Below are 14,823 nucleotides of genomic sequence, written 5' to 3'. Positions count from 1 at the left end.
TTACTGTTCTCAGCAGCCCAGAGATTGGCAGTCTAGGAAAGGCAGTTGCTCAAAAATTTCATCAAGATTCCAGGCTCCCTCATTTTTTTCCTTTCCTTCCTTATCATGTAGCTTCTGTTCTATGGTCACAGCATGGCTGCTGCATCTGAAGTCATCATGTCTAGCTTTCCTTACTGGTGATTCCCTCTTACATCCCACTGGTCAGAATGAGGTCACATGACTACCCCTAGTAACAGAGTTACATTAGTAGTGGTACCCGTTTTTCCCATAGCCCTGGCAGAGGGGACAGCCGGGAGGTGGACATGTTTTAGATCATGTGACCATTGGATGGGAGAGGGCACCTGGCCCAGGTGCTGAGCTCATCGACTGGCTAGAACTTACGAGTTTTCTCTGGCATTAAAGATCACATATGTCTATCAGATTCCTCTTGATTGAACTGAGAGTTTGGACAGATCACAGAAGCAAGCCAGCTAGCTGCAGAGGAAGAAGCAAGAAGGAAGCATTAAGAGAGCCACCAGGAGGAGCTGGGGCCTTGGTGGTTCAAGGTATCCAAACAGCAGAAATTCTGCATCAGTAGAGGGCACCAGTTGGTAGAAAGAGTGGAGCAGAGAAAAGTCAGAAGATTAGATGGTCCACTCAGCTCCAGGAAGGACGCAATGCATCGATGGTTGTTTCTAGATCTGTCTTTCTTATTCCTGAGGTCTTTCCGATTAAAGATCAAATTCATAAGCATCCTTCTAACAAACTTACGTTTTCCCAAGCAAGCATCAGTTCAGTTCAGTTCAGTTGCTCAGTCGTGTCCGACTCTTTGTGACCCCATGGACTGCAGCACGCTAGGCTTCCCTGTCCATCACCAACTCCTGGAGCTTACTCAAACTCATGTCAAAAGCAAGCATCAGGTGGTCTCTAACTTACTTTGCAAGGCTGAACTCAGGCATCTGCCTTCCATTTGCCTCAGCAATACTCCCAGGCTTGGCAGAGGACTGTATCACTGAGGTCATTTTTGTTAAGAAGGGATGGAAATTTAACCCAACTAGTTTAAACAAGAAGAATATTTATTGTCTTCCTTAGACAAGCGGTCAAAGGTTGAGACCAGCCTTAGTTCTCACTAGCGTCAAAACTCAAAATGATGTTGTTAGGACCTTGCTTCTCTCAGTATCCTGGCTTTGTCACCCTCGGGGCTGACTCCATATCAGGCTTCGTGTAAGATGATGGCTTCAGTCTCCACATTCCTTTAGCAAAAACAGTGAGTTTCTTTCTCAAGACTCCCAGAGAAATTCCTTATTGCATGCCATTGGCTCTAAGTGGGACACATACTTATCCTGAAAACCCTGAGGCCAGGGTAATGTGAGGCAGTGATTCCCTTGGTGATTCCCATACGACAGTGATTCCCTTGTTGTATGCTCTTCCTCCCGAGACCCACCCAAAGCGCATGGGTGTGGAGGAGAGGAGAGGATGAGTAATTTGTAGCATATAGGTTGAACTGTTGCAATAGAAACTTCAAGTGAGATTAGCTTAAGCAAGATAGAAGTTTTTCTTTCTTACCTTTCTTACAGCAGCCTGGGAGCCCAGTAGTCTTCCCTATCTTGTTGCTTTACTAGCCCTAGGTATTCCATATCTGTGTGGTTTGAGGCGTTTCAACACCTCCATATCTAGCCAGTGGGAACAGAAAAGAGCAGGGCTCACCCCTTCTGCTTACAAGCATCTCCTCCCTACACTGCAGTCCACTGGTCAGTTACTTGGCCGGATATCTTCCAGAAAGATAATGAAATATTGTCTTTTCCCCCTGGATTTCCATGTCTACAGATAAAAGGAGGAGATCATGATCATTAGGGGCCAGTTAGCAGTCTCATCCCCAGTCCATCCCTTTGGCCAATCAAATGTCTGTGTTCCTCATTCTCTAAGAGCTTCAGATGTCCTCTCCCAGGGGGAGATGACTCCAGAGTTCCACCCAGCGCCTGCATCCAGCTCCCAGCCTAGGATCTGGGTATGGGCAGCCTGCAGTATGGAATCTGGATGTGGTTCTTCATGGCTCAGTGCCCTCTAAAGGCATACACAAGTTAGCTGCTTCATCACACCCAATATACGATAGTACACAGGAACAGTATAACATGGTAGGGACTCTCGTCCAGAAGAAGGAAAAAATGGAAACCCATTGCAGCCACTGGTTGGCCACTGTCATCAAATCCTGGTAGGCAGAGACTGCAAAAGATCCCAGGGTGTGGAGCAACTTCCTTGGACGACAGCCTTCTCTCCAGGATTGTTCCTTTGGGCCCTGGTTGTCCCCACTTGGTCATTCTCTTCCATCCCCACCACGGAAGTGGGCATCCATGGCGCACCCCTCTTGGGGCTGCATAGCTTTTCAGCCCACTTCCTGCTGATGTGGGTTTTGTGGCTTAAGGTTGGTTAGTTTGAGTCAACAATGCAGGCTGGTGTTGACCAGGCTTGTGGTTTTTGGGGAAACATATATCCCTCAAAATCTTAGTTTGGGGCATGTAAGGAAATTTAAAACCCTGGTGTTTTCTGTATGAGCTTGTACGCTATACCTGTTTCCTGGAGGAGCACACGACATAGGCTGGCCAATCAAAGAGCTACCCCTCAACTGGCCACCCTGGCCTGGTATTATCAAACAGGGTAAGATCTGATTTGCAGATTCCGAGATGTGAGGATGTAGATTTGGGGTTGCCAGCGACCTTGTTTCCCAAGGGAGACTAGGTAAGAATGACGCTAACCCAGAGGCAATCAGAGGGAAGGCGTGTAAGAGACAGAGGCTTTGGATGTTGCAATACTCAAAGCTAGATTCAATAAATTCCCTGCTTTGCCTAAACTACAGAATATTAGCTCTTTTGCCCAAGGTTCAGTTCTAATCAATGACTGGTTAGTAGGCAAGTCAGTTAGTTTAAAGACAATTGGGGAGCAATCTGATTCAGAATTTGTCTAAATTGTCTAGATTTTCTTCCTATGCTTTTTCAAGTTGCCCTTCCCACACTTAACTGGCACAAGGTTTGATGACTCACTTTTCAGAGCACTTAACCCAGATTTCACAGGAACAAAACTGTCTTTTCATATTCATATCCCATCAGTTCACATGCAGTTTAATTACCTTGCATAATGACAACGTGTACAGTTGGAGTAAGTAAGTTTGGATACAAACTCACCTGACTCTTAATAAACCCACAGCTCAACTGGTGAGAGCAGAGGTGCCCAGTCAGCTAGAGTGTGTCCTGGACACCAGCATCCAGAAGGATTTGTTCATTGTTTTTACTGAAGGAATGGGGACTGTGGCTTATTCTGAAAGTGTACAGTGGAGTTGTGTCAAAAGCACCGTTTATTTATTCATTTATTTTTGGCAGTGTGCAGCATGCGGGATCTTAGTTCCTCAACCAGGGATCAAACCCGTGCCCCCTCTGGTGGAAGCGAGTAGACCACCAGCGAAGTCCCCAAAGTACCTTTTAAAGTTTAACTTTCTAATTTTCTCTTGCAACTGTGAGTCCTAACTCAAATTGGCTTTTTTAAAAAAATAAGATTCTTTCTTCGTAATTGCTGGTTCCAAACTTACGTGGGCCCAGATATTTCTTGGTGACCTTCTATGGCATTTCTTTGGCTAACAGGCTCTTCCACTTTCTGCAACAACTATTTCAAACCTCCTCCTCCCTCCTTGCCTCTCCAACCTTTCCATCTTCCCCTTTCTCTCTCAGCACATGATTTTCCCTTTTATTACACACAGAAATCAGAACCATCAGACAAGAAAACTGAGATCAACAAACTTCAATTTCCAGACCTCATGACCTATCTTGGTATTACTCCGTCATTTTTCTTCTTGTCCTCTGGTTACACAGAAACCATTTCACTCCTGTTTACTATGCTCAGGATCCCAGTGGGGACCTTACACCAGCAGTGATTCCCACTCTTTCCTGTTCTTCCTCTACTCCTATATGGGCTCTTCTCCTTGTTGTCAAATATGCTCAATTTATTACAACATGCAGTGCATCTGTCTGTGTCTGGCTGCCCAATCTCCATTCCTCTTTCTGGGGAAAACACCCTGTTTGCGGTCCTGGTGGGTCCTGTGTGATGTTCCTAGTGATGAATTTGACCAGATATTCCTCTCACCGTCCCAGGACAGAGAGCACATGGATATAGCTCAGTCAAATGAGCTCTCTTGCTCCCCTTGGAGAAGGAAATGGCAACCCACTCCAGTGTTCTTGCCTGGAGAATCCCAGGGACGGCGGAGCCTGGTGGGCTGCTGTCTTTGGGGTCGCACAGAGTCGGACACGACTGAAGCGACTTAGCAGCAGCAGCAGCTCCCCTGGTTCTTTGAATTTCAAGCTGAGAGGCACAGGAAGGACAGACAATTGGAAGCCTTCCTTCCAGGGTGGTGACAGGGCGAGATGGTGGGGTGCTCCCTGATGCTGAGGTCTACATTCACCTGGCTACTATCTTGAGGAACCAAGACCAGCTCTCCAGCATTAGCTTCCATCCCAGACTCCTGATACCTCCCAACATACTCCTTTTTTGCTTAACTTTGCCAGTTGGTTTTTGTTGCTTGAAATCAAGGAAACCCACTACATGATGCATCATATTTTAGAAAGTGAGCCAAAAAACAATACCAACACCAAAAAAATTTTTTTCTTTCTTGATCCTACACCCCTTTCCCACTGACACCTTTCTTACCTCTCTTCTTTACGGCCGCCCATAAAAGAGTTGACCGCGCAAGCAGTCTTCCATTGCCCCCGCCACACCCCTTGATTCATTCCTCCATCTGTTCCGGTGGCTTCTGCTCCATTGCCTTGTTGAAGCTGTTTACTCTAAGTGCCCAGGGTCACAGCAATGTCCTGGTTTCCCTCTTTCCTTTCTGGCTGGTCCTTATCAGTCTTTAACCACGTGGTCAGTCACAGATGCCAACTCCAGTATTCTTGCCTGGAGAACCCCATGGACAGAGGAGTCTGGCAGGTTCACAGGATCGCAGAGCGTCGGACACGACTGAAGCAACTGAGCATGCGTGCACTCACAGGTGAGTCCTAGGTCCTCCTCTCTATACTCCCTGAAAACCTTATCCACTCCTGTGACTTCATGGCCCCCTGTGCCCATTATGCTCAGACTTCCTGGGGAACCTCACTTTCTGTGTCACTCACCTCTCCACGTGCTCCCCCCATGGAACTCCTGAGACCATCACACCTGCTCCTTTTCAGTTGGGCTCTGAGTCTCAGGAAATGGCACTTGGCCCATAGGGTCTTAAGCCAAGTGACTCCTCTCTCTACCAAAGCAATCAACAAACCCCACCCCGCTCCCACTTCATGCAGTCCTAGCTTGTATCTCCAGAACCTAATGCGGGAGGAGCTTGTTAAATATTTGATCAAATGACTGATAACAGCAAGAACACTCTGCAGAACACTTAAATTCTTTCTTTCTTATTGCCCTGTGAGGTAAGAATAATTATTCTGCAGATGAGGAAACCAATATTCAAAGAGAGGGATAGTTTGGCTTGGGTGTGGGATCACAGAACCAGTGAATATGTGGGGTGTTGAGGTTGTAATTCCTGTCTGATTCTTCAGCTGTCTGGACTAGATGCCAGACTTGGGGCTATAGAAAGTGAATGGCTCAGGCTCTCGCATGGGCTTCCCACTCTCCAAGGGCTGGGGAACTTTCTGCAGGTCCCCTCTTGATGTTAGGTGGAGGCACAAGGCTGGGGGAGACCAGAGAAGTGAGGCTGGTGCCTGAGGTCTTCCCAAACTGGAAGAGCAACAGAGATGGCGCCCCCTTCCGGCTACTGAGCCAGAGGGGTGCAGACCCTTCAGTAAGGGGCTGGGCAAGCAAATCAATGGTCCTTGCACCTGGGTTCAACAGAAGAGAATCGATACTGGGACTCGATTCTCAGAGACGAGGGGCCCTAGGGATGGGTGATAGAAATCCCTGGAGGGCGGAAGGGGTAAGGAGCTGTCTGGGCCGGGGGAGGCATGTTGGGAGCCTGTGCCTAAGGAGCCTGCTGCCTGAACTGGAAATAGTTCTGAGCATGGAATCTATGGGGTTGAGGTTGTGGGGCGGGATGGAGGGCCTGGGTCTTGAAGGAGCTATGGACGCAAAGCTCAAAGGACCAGGCTCGGTGGTGGGGTCTGCAAGAGTGAACCTCAGAGGGTGGAACTATGGGGTCCAGGGCTTGGAGAATGGGCGTCTGCACGGTGGGTCTAAGATGGACCCAACTAGGTATCCCATGCGCTGGGGTTCTCGAGGGCAGGACCTGAAGTCCCTCACTATTGAAGGATGGGGGCCGGGGTGATCAAGAACATGGAGCCGGGTGGTGAGAAAGAGGATCTCCTGAGGGGCTCTTAGACCTCTGTGCTGGGCGTGGTAGGCCGGGGCCGAGAGGGCGAGGCTCTTTGGACTTGGGCTGGGGAGCTGGAGGATTGTAGGGAGCCGAGCCTCTAAGGTTGGGGACGTTGGGGTTGGGTTGAGAAGATGGGTGTCTTGGGGCGGGTGTCGTTGGGAGGCCTGTAAAACTGGAGATCATGGTGGGGGCGGGGCCGAAAAGACGGGACGGTGAGACGTGCCGTGAAGAGTGGGTCCGGAAGAGGGACTAGGGGCGCGCGGGGCAGGGTCGAGGCGATGCTCGTGCGGCTGTAGGTTGCGGGGGGCTGCGGAGCGCGGAGGGGCCGGGGGCGGGGCCGGGGCCGGGCCGGGGGCGGGGCCGGGACGCCGGCGTGGGCGGTGGAGCGCGGGGGCGGGCCCAGGTGAGCAGGGCTACCGCCCCCTCCGTCCCTCCTCCCCCGGCCTGCCCCCGCCCCTCAGTCGCCCAGCTGCGCCTCTTGCTCTGGCTCCGCTGGCCGGGCGGACGGCGGCTGGCGGCGTCTTCGGCCCAGGCCAGGTCCAGGTCCGGCTCGGCTCCATCTTGGGCGGCTGCGCCGGGCACCTGTGGCGGCCACAGGAGCAGCGCTTCCGCCGGCCTCCGCGGCCCCGGGCGGGCAAGAGGGTGAGAGGCCAGCTCCGTGCTCGCCCGTGTTGGGGCGAAGGAGGGTGGGATGGGCGGCACCTCCCCTTCTTGCGCCCGGGAACCCCACTCCTCACCTTTCTCTGAGCCCCGACCCTACGCATCCCGGCCCCCAGTGCTCAGCGCACCCCCGGGCTGCATCCCTCCTCCCATCTCTGGGCTCACTGCCTGAACTATCCCCTTTTCCACGTCTCCTCTGCCCATCCTCCCATTTCTCAATATTCGGTGCCCAGGACCTCGTCTCTTTCTGCCAACCCCCACCGTTCCTACCGCTTCTTCCCCCTTCCTTCCTCTTCCCTTTCCATCCCCACCCCTCATCCCACTCTCCTCCCCCTGCCCCCAGCCCCTGCCCTCCCTTCACTCGCACTCCTCCTGCCCTCCATCCCTGCCCGCTTACCCCACAGCCCCCCTCTTCCTCCAGTCACAGTCTTTGCTGCTGGGAAGGTCTAGAGCCCTGCTTGGGGGGTCATGTTGAGGACCTTCTCCCTGAGTCCAGGTGGGCTTTGTGTGGGAGGGCAGGACAGGGCCCCTTGCCCTCGGGGAGAGTGTGTGGCGCGGTGTGTTCAGGCCTTTGGCTCCGCAGCTAGAAGCGGCCTGTCAGTCTGGTGCGCAGAGTGCAGCTGTGTGGATGCTGTTTCCTGCAGGCTCGCACAGCAAACGGGCCTGTGTGTCGGCCCCGGTGGGTCCACGGGTGTGTTGTGGGCCTATACTGGTTCATGGGACCCCGTGGCCACGCAGGTAGGGACACACCAGCCACTTGGGCTGCTTCAGGTTTGGGGCAGCTGGGCCTGGAGGCTGACCTTTTTCATCTCCGGTTCCTCCTGGGAAGTATGGGCAAATCCTCCTCAGGGGAGGAATCTCTTGCCTGGTGGGATCTAGGCCTGTCTGTGGTGAGCAAAGCTGGGTCTGGGACCTCTGCCCCACTGTTCCCCAGAACCCTTTCCTGGCACAGCTTGTGACGTGGGCACTTTGTTCTTAAGACTCCTTCATCCTCTGTGAAGGGCAGGTTTTGTGCCTCCAAACACTTCTCTGTAGCTCAGGAATGCTCCCTGCTGCTTTCCCCAGCTTTGGCCAGGAAAGCCCTCCTTGGCTGGGATGGATCAGACCACCTCCTGGAGGTTGCCACGCCCCTCTCTATACAAAGAGGGATTTGGGTGGTGTATGTCCCTACCTGGTTCCTAAGAGGTAAGTTCCTATCTCAACATTTGAGGAGTGTGTGTGTGCGCCTATGCACGCGTGTATGCGTGTATGTATACAGAGGAGTGTGTGTGTGCGCGTATGCATGCGTGTATGAGTGTATGTATACATATTCTCCCAAGCTGAGGTTTAAAACAGACTTGGAAACAGTGTCATGATGGAGACATTGGGAACATTGGTGATGACTACCACCATCCTAGGATGGGATGAGGAAGGGAAAGATTAAGAAGCAAACCAAGCTACCCTATAATCTAAATGGCTTCCTAAAAGCCATCTTTCTTCCCCTACGCCCACTTCCAAGTACTAGTCCTGTGATACCTTGAGCACAAGTCACTTCTGATGGGAGGAAGAAAGGTAAGATTATTAACAATCGCTGTTCCAGGCAGTCCATATGCCATCACATTATGTCTTCACAACAGCCCTGCGGGGTGGGGATTTATTTCTGATTTGCAGATTGGGGAAACTGAGGCTCAAAGGAGTTAGGGGTCCATCTGAGTGTGCATACATAGGAAGGGCAAGAGCCTGGATTGGAAGTATACCCCTTTGCCTCGCCTGTTCGTCCCTGGCTCCAAAGTTCATCTGATCAGCTCTATTGCTTCCTGGGAGGCCTCTCTTCTTGGTAGGCGGGGTGTGAAAAACCTTCTTTCCCTGGCATAACTCGAAACAACTTCCCTTGAAGCTCTTCCCTCCACCAGCCTGGGAAGGCCAGCTGGGGTTCAGCTGTGGGTTCTTTGACATTTCTGAGCTGTTCCAGATCTCAGATTGTCACCTGCCATTTGTGGAGGTGGGCTAAGGAAGGAAACTAACAGATATATAACCTCCCACTGCCCTGGGGTCTTTGTGGTCACTACTTTCACTCTGAGTGACGGGCAGCCCTGAGCATCAGGCAGCCATCTGGTGAGGCGGATCCAGCAGTACCTCATTGCTGACAGCTTCTCGCCAGCTCCCGGTGGAGACTGTGTGTGCCCCCAGCCTTGTCCCTGTTTCGTCAAGGAAACCAAGGTCTGGCTTCTTATGGCCGTCCTCAAGAGAAGGGTGCAGGGTAGGTGGGGTTCAGTCAGAGGCTGTGTGGGCTGTCCAGATAGGACTTCCTTCGTGTTCTTGGGCTTGGAGCTCAGTGGTTGTCTGCCTGCCAGGGCCCATCTATGACCACAGCCTTCCTAGCCAGCAGGTCTCCTTCTGTCTTTCTGAGTCTCGGCTGCCTACAGAGCTGCTAAGAAGCAGGTAGGGTGAACAGGCATCCAGGCTTTGTTTTTACTTGTTCACTTGTTCCACTGGCATGTCACGGGTACCACTGGGTACCCATGTGCTGGGTGCTGGGACTCCAGTTGAGTCATGGCAACAATAAATAAAAAGGGATGCCAGTGGAGGAGTGATAGCGTCCAGGACGGAGGTCTGGACCGTTCTCAAGAGGGAGCGCAGAGAACCTCAGACGCTCCTGAGTTTGATTCCTGGCTTAACCACTTACCAGCTGTGTGCCCTTGAGCAAGTCACTAAACCTCTCTGAGCTTCGGTTTCCTCTTCTGTAGAATGGAGAAGATGACTTATCTCCTGAGATTGCTCTTCTATTACATGAGACAGTGCTGGAAAGGAGATGGCACATGCCTGACACGGGGTGGGTGACTGGGCACTTGGCACTGCTGTTCTTACTATCATCACTGTGATTGTTACTGGCTTTGTTGCCCTTCTCTGTTTATATGTCCACCTTAGAGCCTGCGAGTAGGGCCTGGGCTGTAGTCTTTTCTTGTCTATTCATCATTTTCCTGACTCTTCCAGGGACCAGTCTGGCTTCAGGCCCAAGGAGCAGCTAGGACAGGAGACTCCTGCCCAGGCTGGTACGATGTGTAGAGCTGCACAGTCCAGTGCGGTCATCAGTAACAATATGTGGCCCTTTAAGTTTCAATTTTATCGTTTACTCCTTAAGTCATATCTGACTCTTTTGCAACCCCATGGACTGTAGCCTGCAAGGCTGGGATTTCCCAGGCAAGAATACTGAAGTGGGTTGTCATTTCCTTCTCCAGGGCATCTTTCTGACTCAGGGATGGAACTCACATCCCCTGCATTGGCAGGCAGATTCTTTACTGTGGAGCCACCTGGGAAGCCCTAAATTTCAGTTACTTAAACAAAATCAGAAAGGCAGTTACTCAGTTGCACTAGCTATCTGTCAAGTGCTCAGTGGCCACATGTGACCAGTAACAACCTTACTGGACAGCACAGAGCAGCATCTTTTCATCACCGCTGAAAGTTGTGCTGAACTGGGCTTCATAGCAAGCCTGGAACTCTAAGGGGACAGTTGCTCTAGAAACACCCTCACCATTGGCTTGAACAGCCACCAGTCATCTCCTGAGCTCTGGGGCAACAGGTAGTTTTAATGTACAGAAACTGAGTTCCCGAGAGCCCTTCCCACACTCCCTTGCAGTGGCCTCGCTCACCTGGCCAGGGTGGCTGGTTTCGTGGCAGTTCTTATCAGCCTGGGCTGGGAGGACACAACTGGGATCGCCAAGTTGCCACTGTTGCCTGCCATCTCCACCCTGCTTCTCAGCATGTCCTGCCTGGCTGGGAGTCTCAGAGTGATGTTTCTTATTCACGACTCCACCCTGGGCCAGGCTGGCTCACGCCCTGACCCCACTCCCTCTCTCTGGGCCCTGCCCAGCCCCCAGCCTGCTGCCCTCCTCTTGTGATCTGAGCACATGCCTCTTGCTTTCTGCTCACCCTGGTCCTTGTTCCTTCCTCCCAGGCACCATCTCTTTCCTCTCTCTCCGGGTCCAACCTGCAGGTCTGTATGGAGTCTGTATGGCTAGAGAAAGGGACAAGAATGGCGGGAAGGGAGCGGGGGCAAGAGAGGACATGTGTCTGATTGGTGGTTACAGGTATTCCCTACTTTTCAAAAGTTTGCTTTGTTCCACTTCACTTTCATGCGAGACCTACATTAATTAGTGACTGTTTTCAGTAATGGAAAGAAGTTCGAAGAGTTTTACAAGACAAGGTAATTGCTTCTTTACACTGTTTTGGTTTATGAAAAGGTTTCATAGGAATGCTCTTCTTTCAGATAGTGGGGGTGACCTGATTGGACCCCATTTGGTGGGCACAGCAGATCTGCATTAGTTCCATGTTGCCTGACCTCAAGAGCATGGCACACAGAAGGTGCTCATGAGATGGCAGCGGGAGGAATGAACAAATGCTGAGTGAATCCTAAAGGGCTGATATGGGAGCCTCTCCTACCCTTGGAGCATGCAGTGGGAGCCAGGAAACCCCTTCCCCTTCACAGCGGCCAAGACTGAGCCCCAGAGACGAGACAACCCAGCCAGGCCAGGCCAGAGAGGATGGGGAGGGAGCGTGAGAGAACCCAGGGTGTTCTCAGGGAGCCCTGTATTCATGTCTTTCTCATCCCCAAGACCTCTGCCCGCCACTGTGTACCAAAGAGGCTCCAGTCCAAGTGAGATAGTGATGATTCTGGGAGGAACCAGGGTAGTATCCATCAGTCCAACTTTACTGGTTATTAAAATACTGTAATAGTTCTGTGCTGATTGACTAAGAGCTATGGTCTCAAAGCCCCGAGCCCCAGGGCCCCAGCAGGCTTGGCCTCTCCCCTGGCTTCCCCGTCCCCCATAAACCAGCAGTAGAGTCAGCAACTAGGCCTCTGGATGATCTCTAGGATCTTACCCTAGGGCTGGTTCTGATCACTCACTTTTGGTGTTTGGATATTTGAAGTGTCATCCTGTGTATGTGTGGTGACCTTGATTTGAAGTGTCTGGTCCCCTGTCATCATTTTGCTAGTGGCTCTGACTGGTCAGGCAGGCTGAGACTGAAGCCTTCCGCTCAGTGTGCCTTGCACTGTGTGAGCCCCCAGCAGAATCCAGCAGAGATGCCGCTACCCAACTCAGTGCCACCCCCTCCCTCTCTCTCTCCTGCAGGCAGCCATGAGATCCAGCCGTCCTGAGCCGGATGCCCCGGAACCCCTCAGTGCCCACCCTCAGCCCCTGTCCCGAAGTTCCTCCAGCCTGCTGGGCGAAGGCCGGGGGCAGAGGCCAGAGTATCGCAAGAGGGCCAGCAGCACTGTATGTCAGGCCCAGCTGGGCGAGGCCGGCACCGGTGCCCAGGTCCCGGAGGCGGAGGGGCAGCAGGCTGAGCGCGTGGAGCAGGCACAGGCCTCCAGCCCCCAGCCGCAGCCCAGTGCCATGGGCCACTGGCGTAGCAGCACTGTGGGCAACGTGTCCACCGTGGGCAGTAGTGACCTGTGTCATCCGTGGGACCCCAGCGCCGCCGCTGTGCAGAGGAGCCACTCGGACCTGGCTCGCAGCACCCAGACCCGGGGCCACAGTGGTGCTCAAAAGGCCAGCCTCAGCTGCTCAGCCCTGGGCAGCTCGCCTGTCCATGGGGCTCAGCTGCAGCCCAGCAGCACCTCTGGCCAGAGTGGCCAGACCCCTGAAGGCTTGGAAAGGGACCTGGCTCCGGAGGACAAGACTTCAAACTCAGCCTGGACACTGGAGAGTCAGGTGTGGGTGCCACCAGCTGCCTTGGGAGGCACAGTGACCCACAGCAGCAGCCCCAAAGCCACCGGCCAGTCGGCCACCACCTCCTGCCATGCTTTGTCTCCAGCAGCCCTGCTCTGTGGCATGAGGGAGGTGGGGGCCAGCAGCTGCTGCCATGGCTTGCCTGCCCCAGGGATTCTGGCCTTTCCCAAACTAGTGGCCTCAGTGAGTGAATCTAGGCTGCAGGCTCACCATGGGGTGAAACTCCAATGTAGGTTTTCTGGGGGGCTTCCTGGGCATTCCCACTGCTGTGCCCACCCTTGGGGTCCCACAGGGTTAGCCATGGAGCCTAGTGCCAGGACCAAGGACATGTGGACCATGACCTCAGCAAGTGACCTGGCCCCAGTCTTGGCTTCCCCTCTGTCAGCGCAGGATGCTGGTGTGCAAGCTGCCCCCAAGGCAGTCTGCAAGGCAGTGGCCACCAGTCCGCCTCTGGAAGCCCCTGTGGCCCTGCGCGTGTTCCCGGAGGTAACTCTGGAGCCCAGCCTGGCAGAGGCGCCATCTCCTGTGCGGGACGTGCGATGGGACGCCGAGGGCATGACGTGGGAGGTGTACGGAGCTGCAGTGGACCCGGAGGTGCTCGGTGTGGCCATCCAGAAGCACCTAGAGATGCAGTTTGAGCAGCTGCAGCGGGCCCCTGCCAGCGAGGACAGCCTGTCTGCTGAGGGCAGGAGGGGGCCGCTTCGAGCTGTCATGCAGTCCCTGCGGCACCCCAGCTGCTGTGGCTGCTCCAGTGCAGCCCCTGAGTGAGGAGCTGCAGCCCCTGGAGCTGCCCGGGGTGCATGGACTCAGCCCCAGGGACAGTGGAGTCCCCACGCTCTTTGGATCCACAGGCACCCACCGACATGGCTCTGTCTTCTGCTGCCCACAGATCACAGGACTGCAGCCTGGGGGTTCCCTGCCCCCGGCAGTTGGGCTAGTTTATAAGGGCTTGATTCCCAAGAGCCACGTGTGGGCTCTGAACTATGGGACAGTTTCAACACTGTGCGTAAGGGGGATCCTGACTTCTCTGTAAAAACCCCTAACCTTCTATCCAGTCTCTGTTCAGAACTCTGCCATGGTTTCCCACAGGCCTCTTTGTGGCTTTATTTTCACAGCAGTGCTGAGATACAACAACCTCCTGACGTAAGAGGTGGGGTCTCACGTGGCGAGGGCTGTCTAAGCCTTTAGGGAAGGGCACTGACATTGTCGAGGCTTCCTGTGTGCCACACGCTTGTCAACTCACTTTCCTGAGTCTTCACCGTGTTTTACAGACATAACCACAGACATTTGGCAAGACTGCAGCTGCCGTGCCCAGGCCGGACAGCTCACGGTGGTGGGCTAAGGGCAGAGCCGGGGGCTGGCTGAAGCCTGCAGTGCTTTCCTGCAGCATGTGGTTGGCAGAGCAGGGCAACTGTGAACAAGAACTTATTGAGTCCATATTCATTGCCAGGTTTTGTGGATTCCTTGGGGAAGAAGCTGCCTGTGCCCTTGTTGAGCTCACCGTGTGTGGGACGGGAGGGCTTTGAGCATTATAGAGGGCTGCAGGGTACTTCTCGGAGCCAACCACCTGGTAGATCATTGTGTTGGGGTCTGGCAAAGGTTAGTGCCCTGCTGGGAGTCACTTGGCCTGGGAAGGTGGAGTCAGGACCCACGTGCAGCTCTGCTCATGACACGGTCCTGTTCCTGGGCCCCCTTCTGTGCCCAGGAGCCCAGGATCTGACAGCCAGCATATCCCCATTCCCAGGGGACCAGTACTCTCGAGGTGGAAATGACTCGCAACAGTGGGTTAGCTTTTAAGTGGTAGTGACAACGGGCCAGAGAAACCAGGTGAGAAAGGCATGTTTCAGGTCGGAATGCATCCCAAGACCCCGCATGGGGCTTTCGTATTCAAAGATGTGACTTTCTCACTCCCGACTGAGGCTGGGTAAACTGCCAGTCCTGCTTGGAAATGACAGCAGATCAGAGCTGCTTCTGAGGGTGGGTCTGGGGCAGAGGGGTGGGGTGGTGTGCAGGAGGGGACTGGACTTCATCTCCCTTTTAAAATGTGATCAAGCAGCTTGTCCTGCAGTCATGAGGGTCTTGACACCATGTAGCCTGGGGTCCGGGGCCTGTCCATGGCCCATGTTGGAC

General features: G+C 53.6%; 1 protein-coding gene across 2 annotated transcripts; it reads left to right on the top strand.

Annotated features, from left to right (window-relative positions):
- Window positions 1–6,702: 6,702 nt before the first annotated feature.
- On the top strand, window positions 6,703–13,783 carry GPRIN2 (G protein regulated inducer of neurite outgrowth 2). 2 transcript variants are annotated; one of them, XM_086382599.1, is made up of 3 exons: window positions 6,703–6,964; window positions 8,048–8,167; window positions 12,094–13,783. In XM_086382599.1, exon 3 carries the CDS (start codon window positions 12,100–12,102, stop codon window positions 13,459–13,461), a length of 1,362 nt encoding a protein of 453 aa, XP_086238725.1. In that variant the 5' UTR covers window positions 6,703–6,964; window positions 8,048–8,167; window positions 12,094–12,099; the 3' UTR covers window positions 13,462–13,783. The 2 variants fall into 2 exon arrangements, with proteins under 2 accessions (XP_086238725.1, XP_086238726.1); XM_086382600.1 differs by lacking the exon at window positions 8,048–8,167 and having other exon boundaries at window positions 6,745–6,964.
- The last annotated feature ends 1,040 nt before the right edge of the window (window positions 13,784–14,823 follow it).

This window comes from Bos grunniens, chromosome 28, assembly GCF_055505025.1.
Source record: "Bos grunniens cultivar Pamir isolate PY7600 chromosome 28, Bosgru_T2T1.0, whole genome shotgun sequence".
NCBI classification, from domain to species: Eukaryota; Metazoa; Chordata; class Mammalia; order Artiodactyla; family Bovidae; genus Bos; species Bos grunniens.
This window is presented reverse-complemented; position numbering and strand designations above follow the sequence as displayed.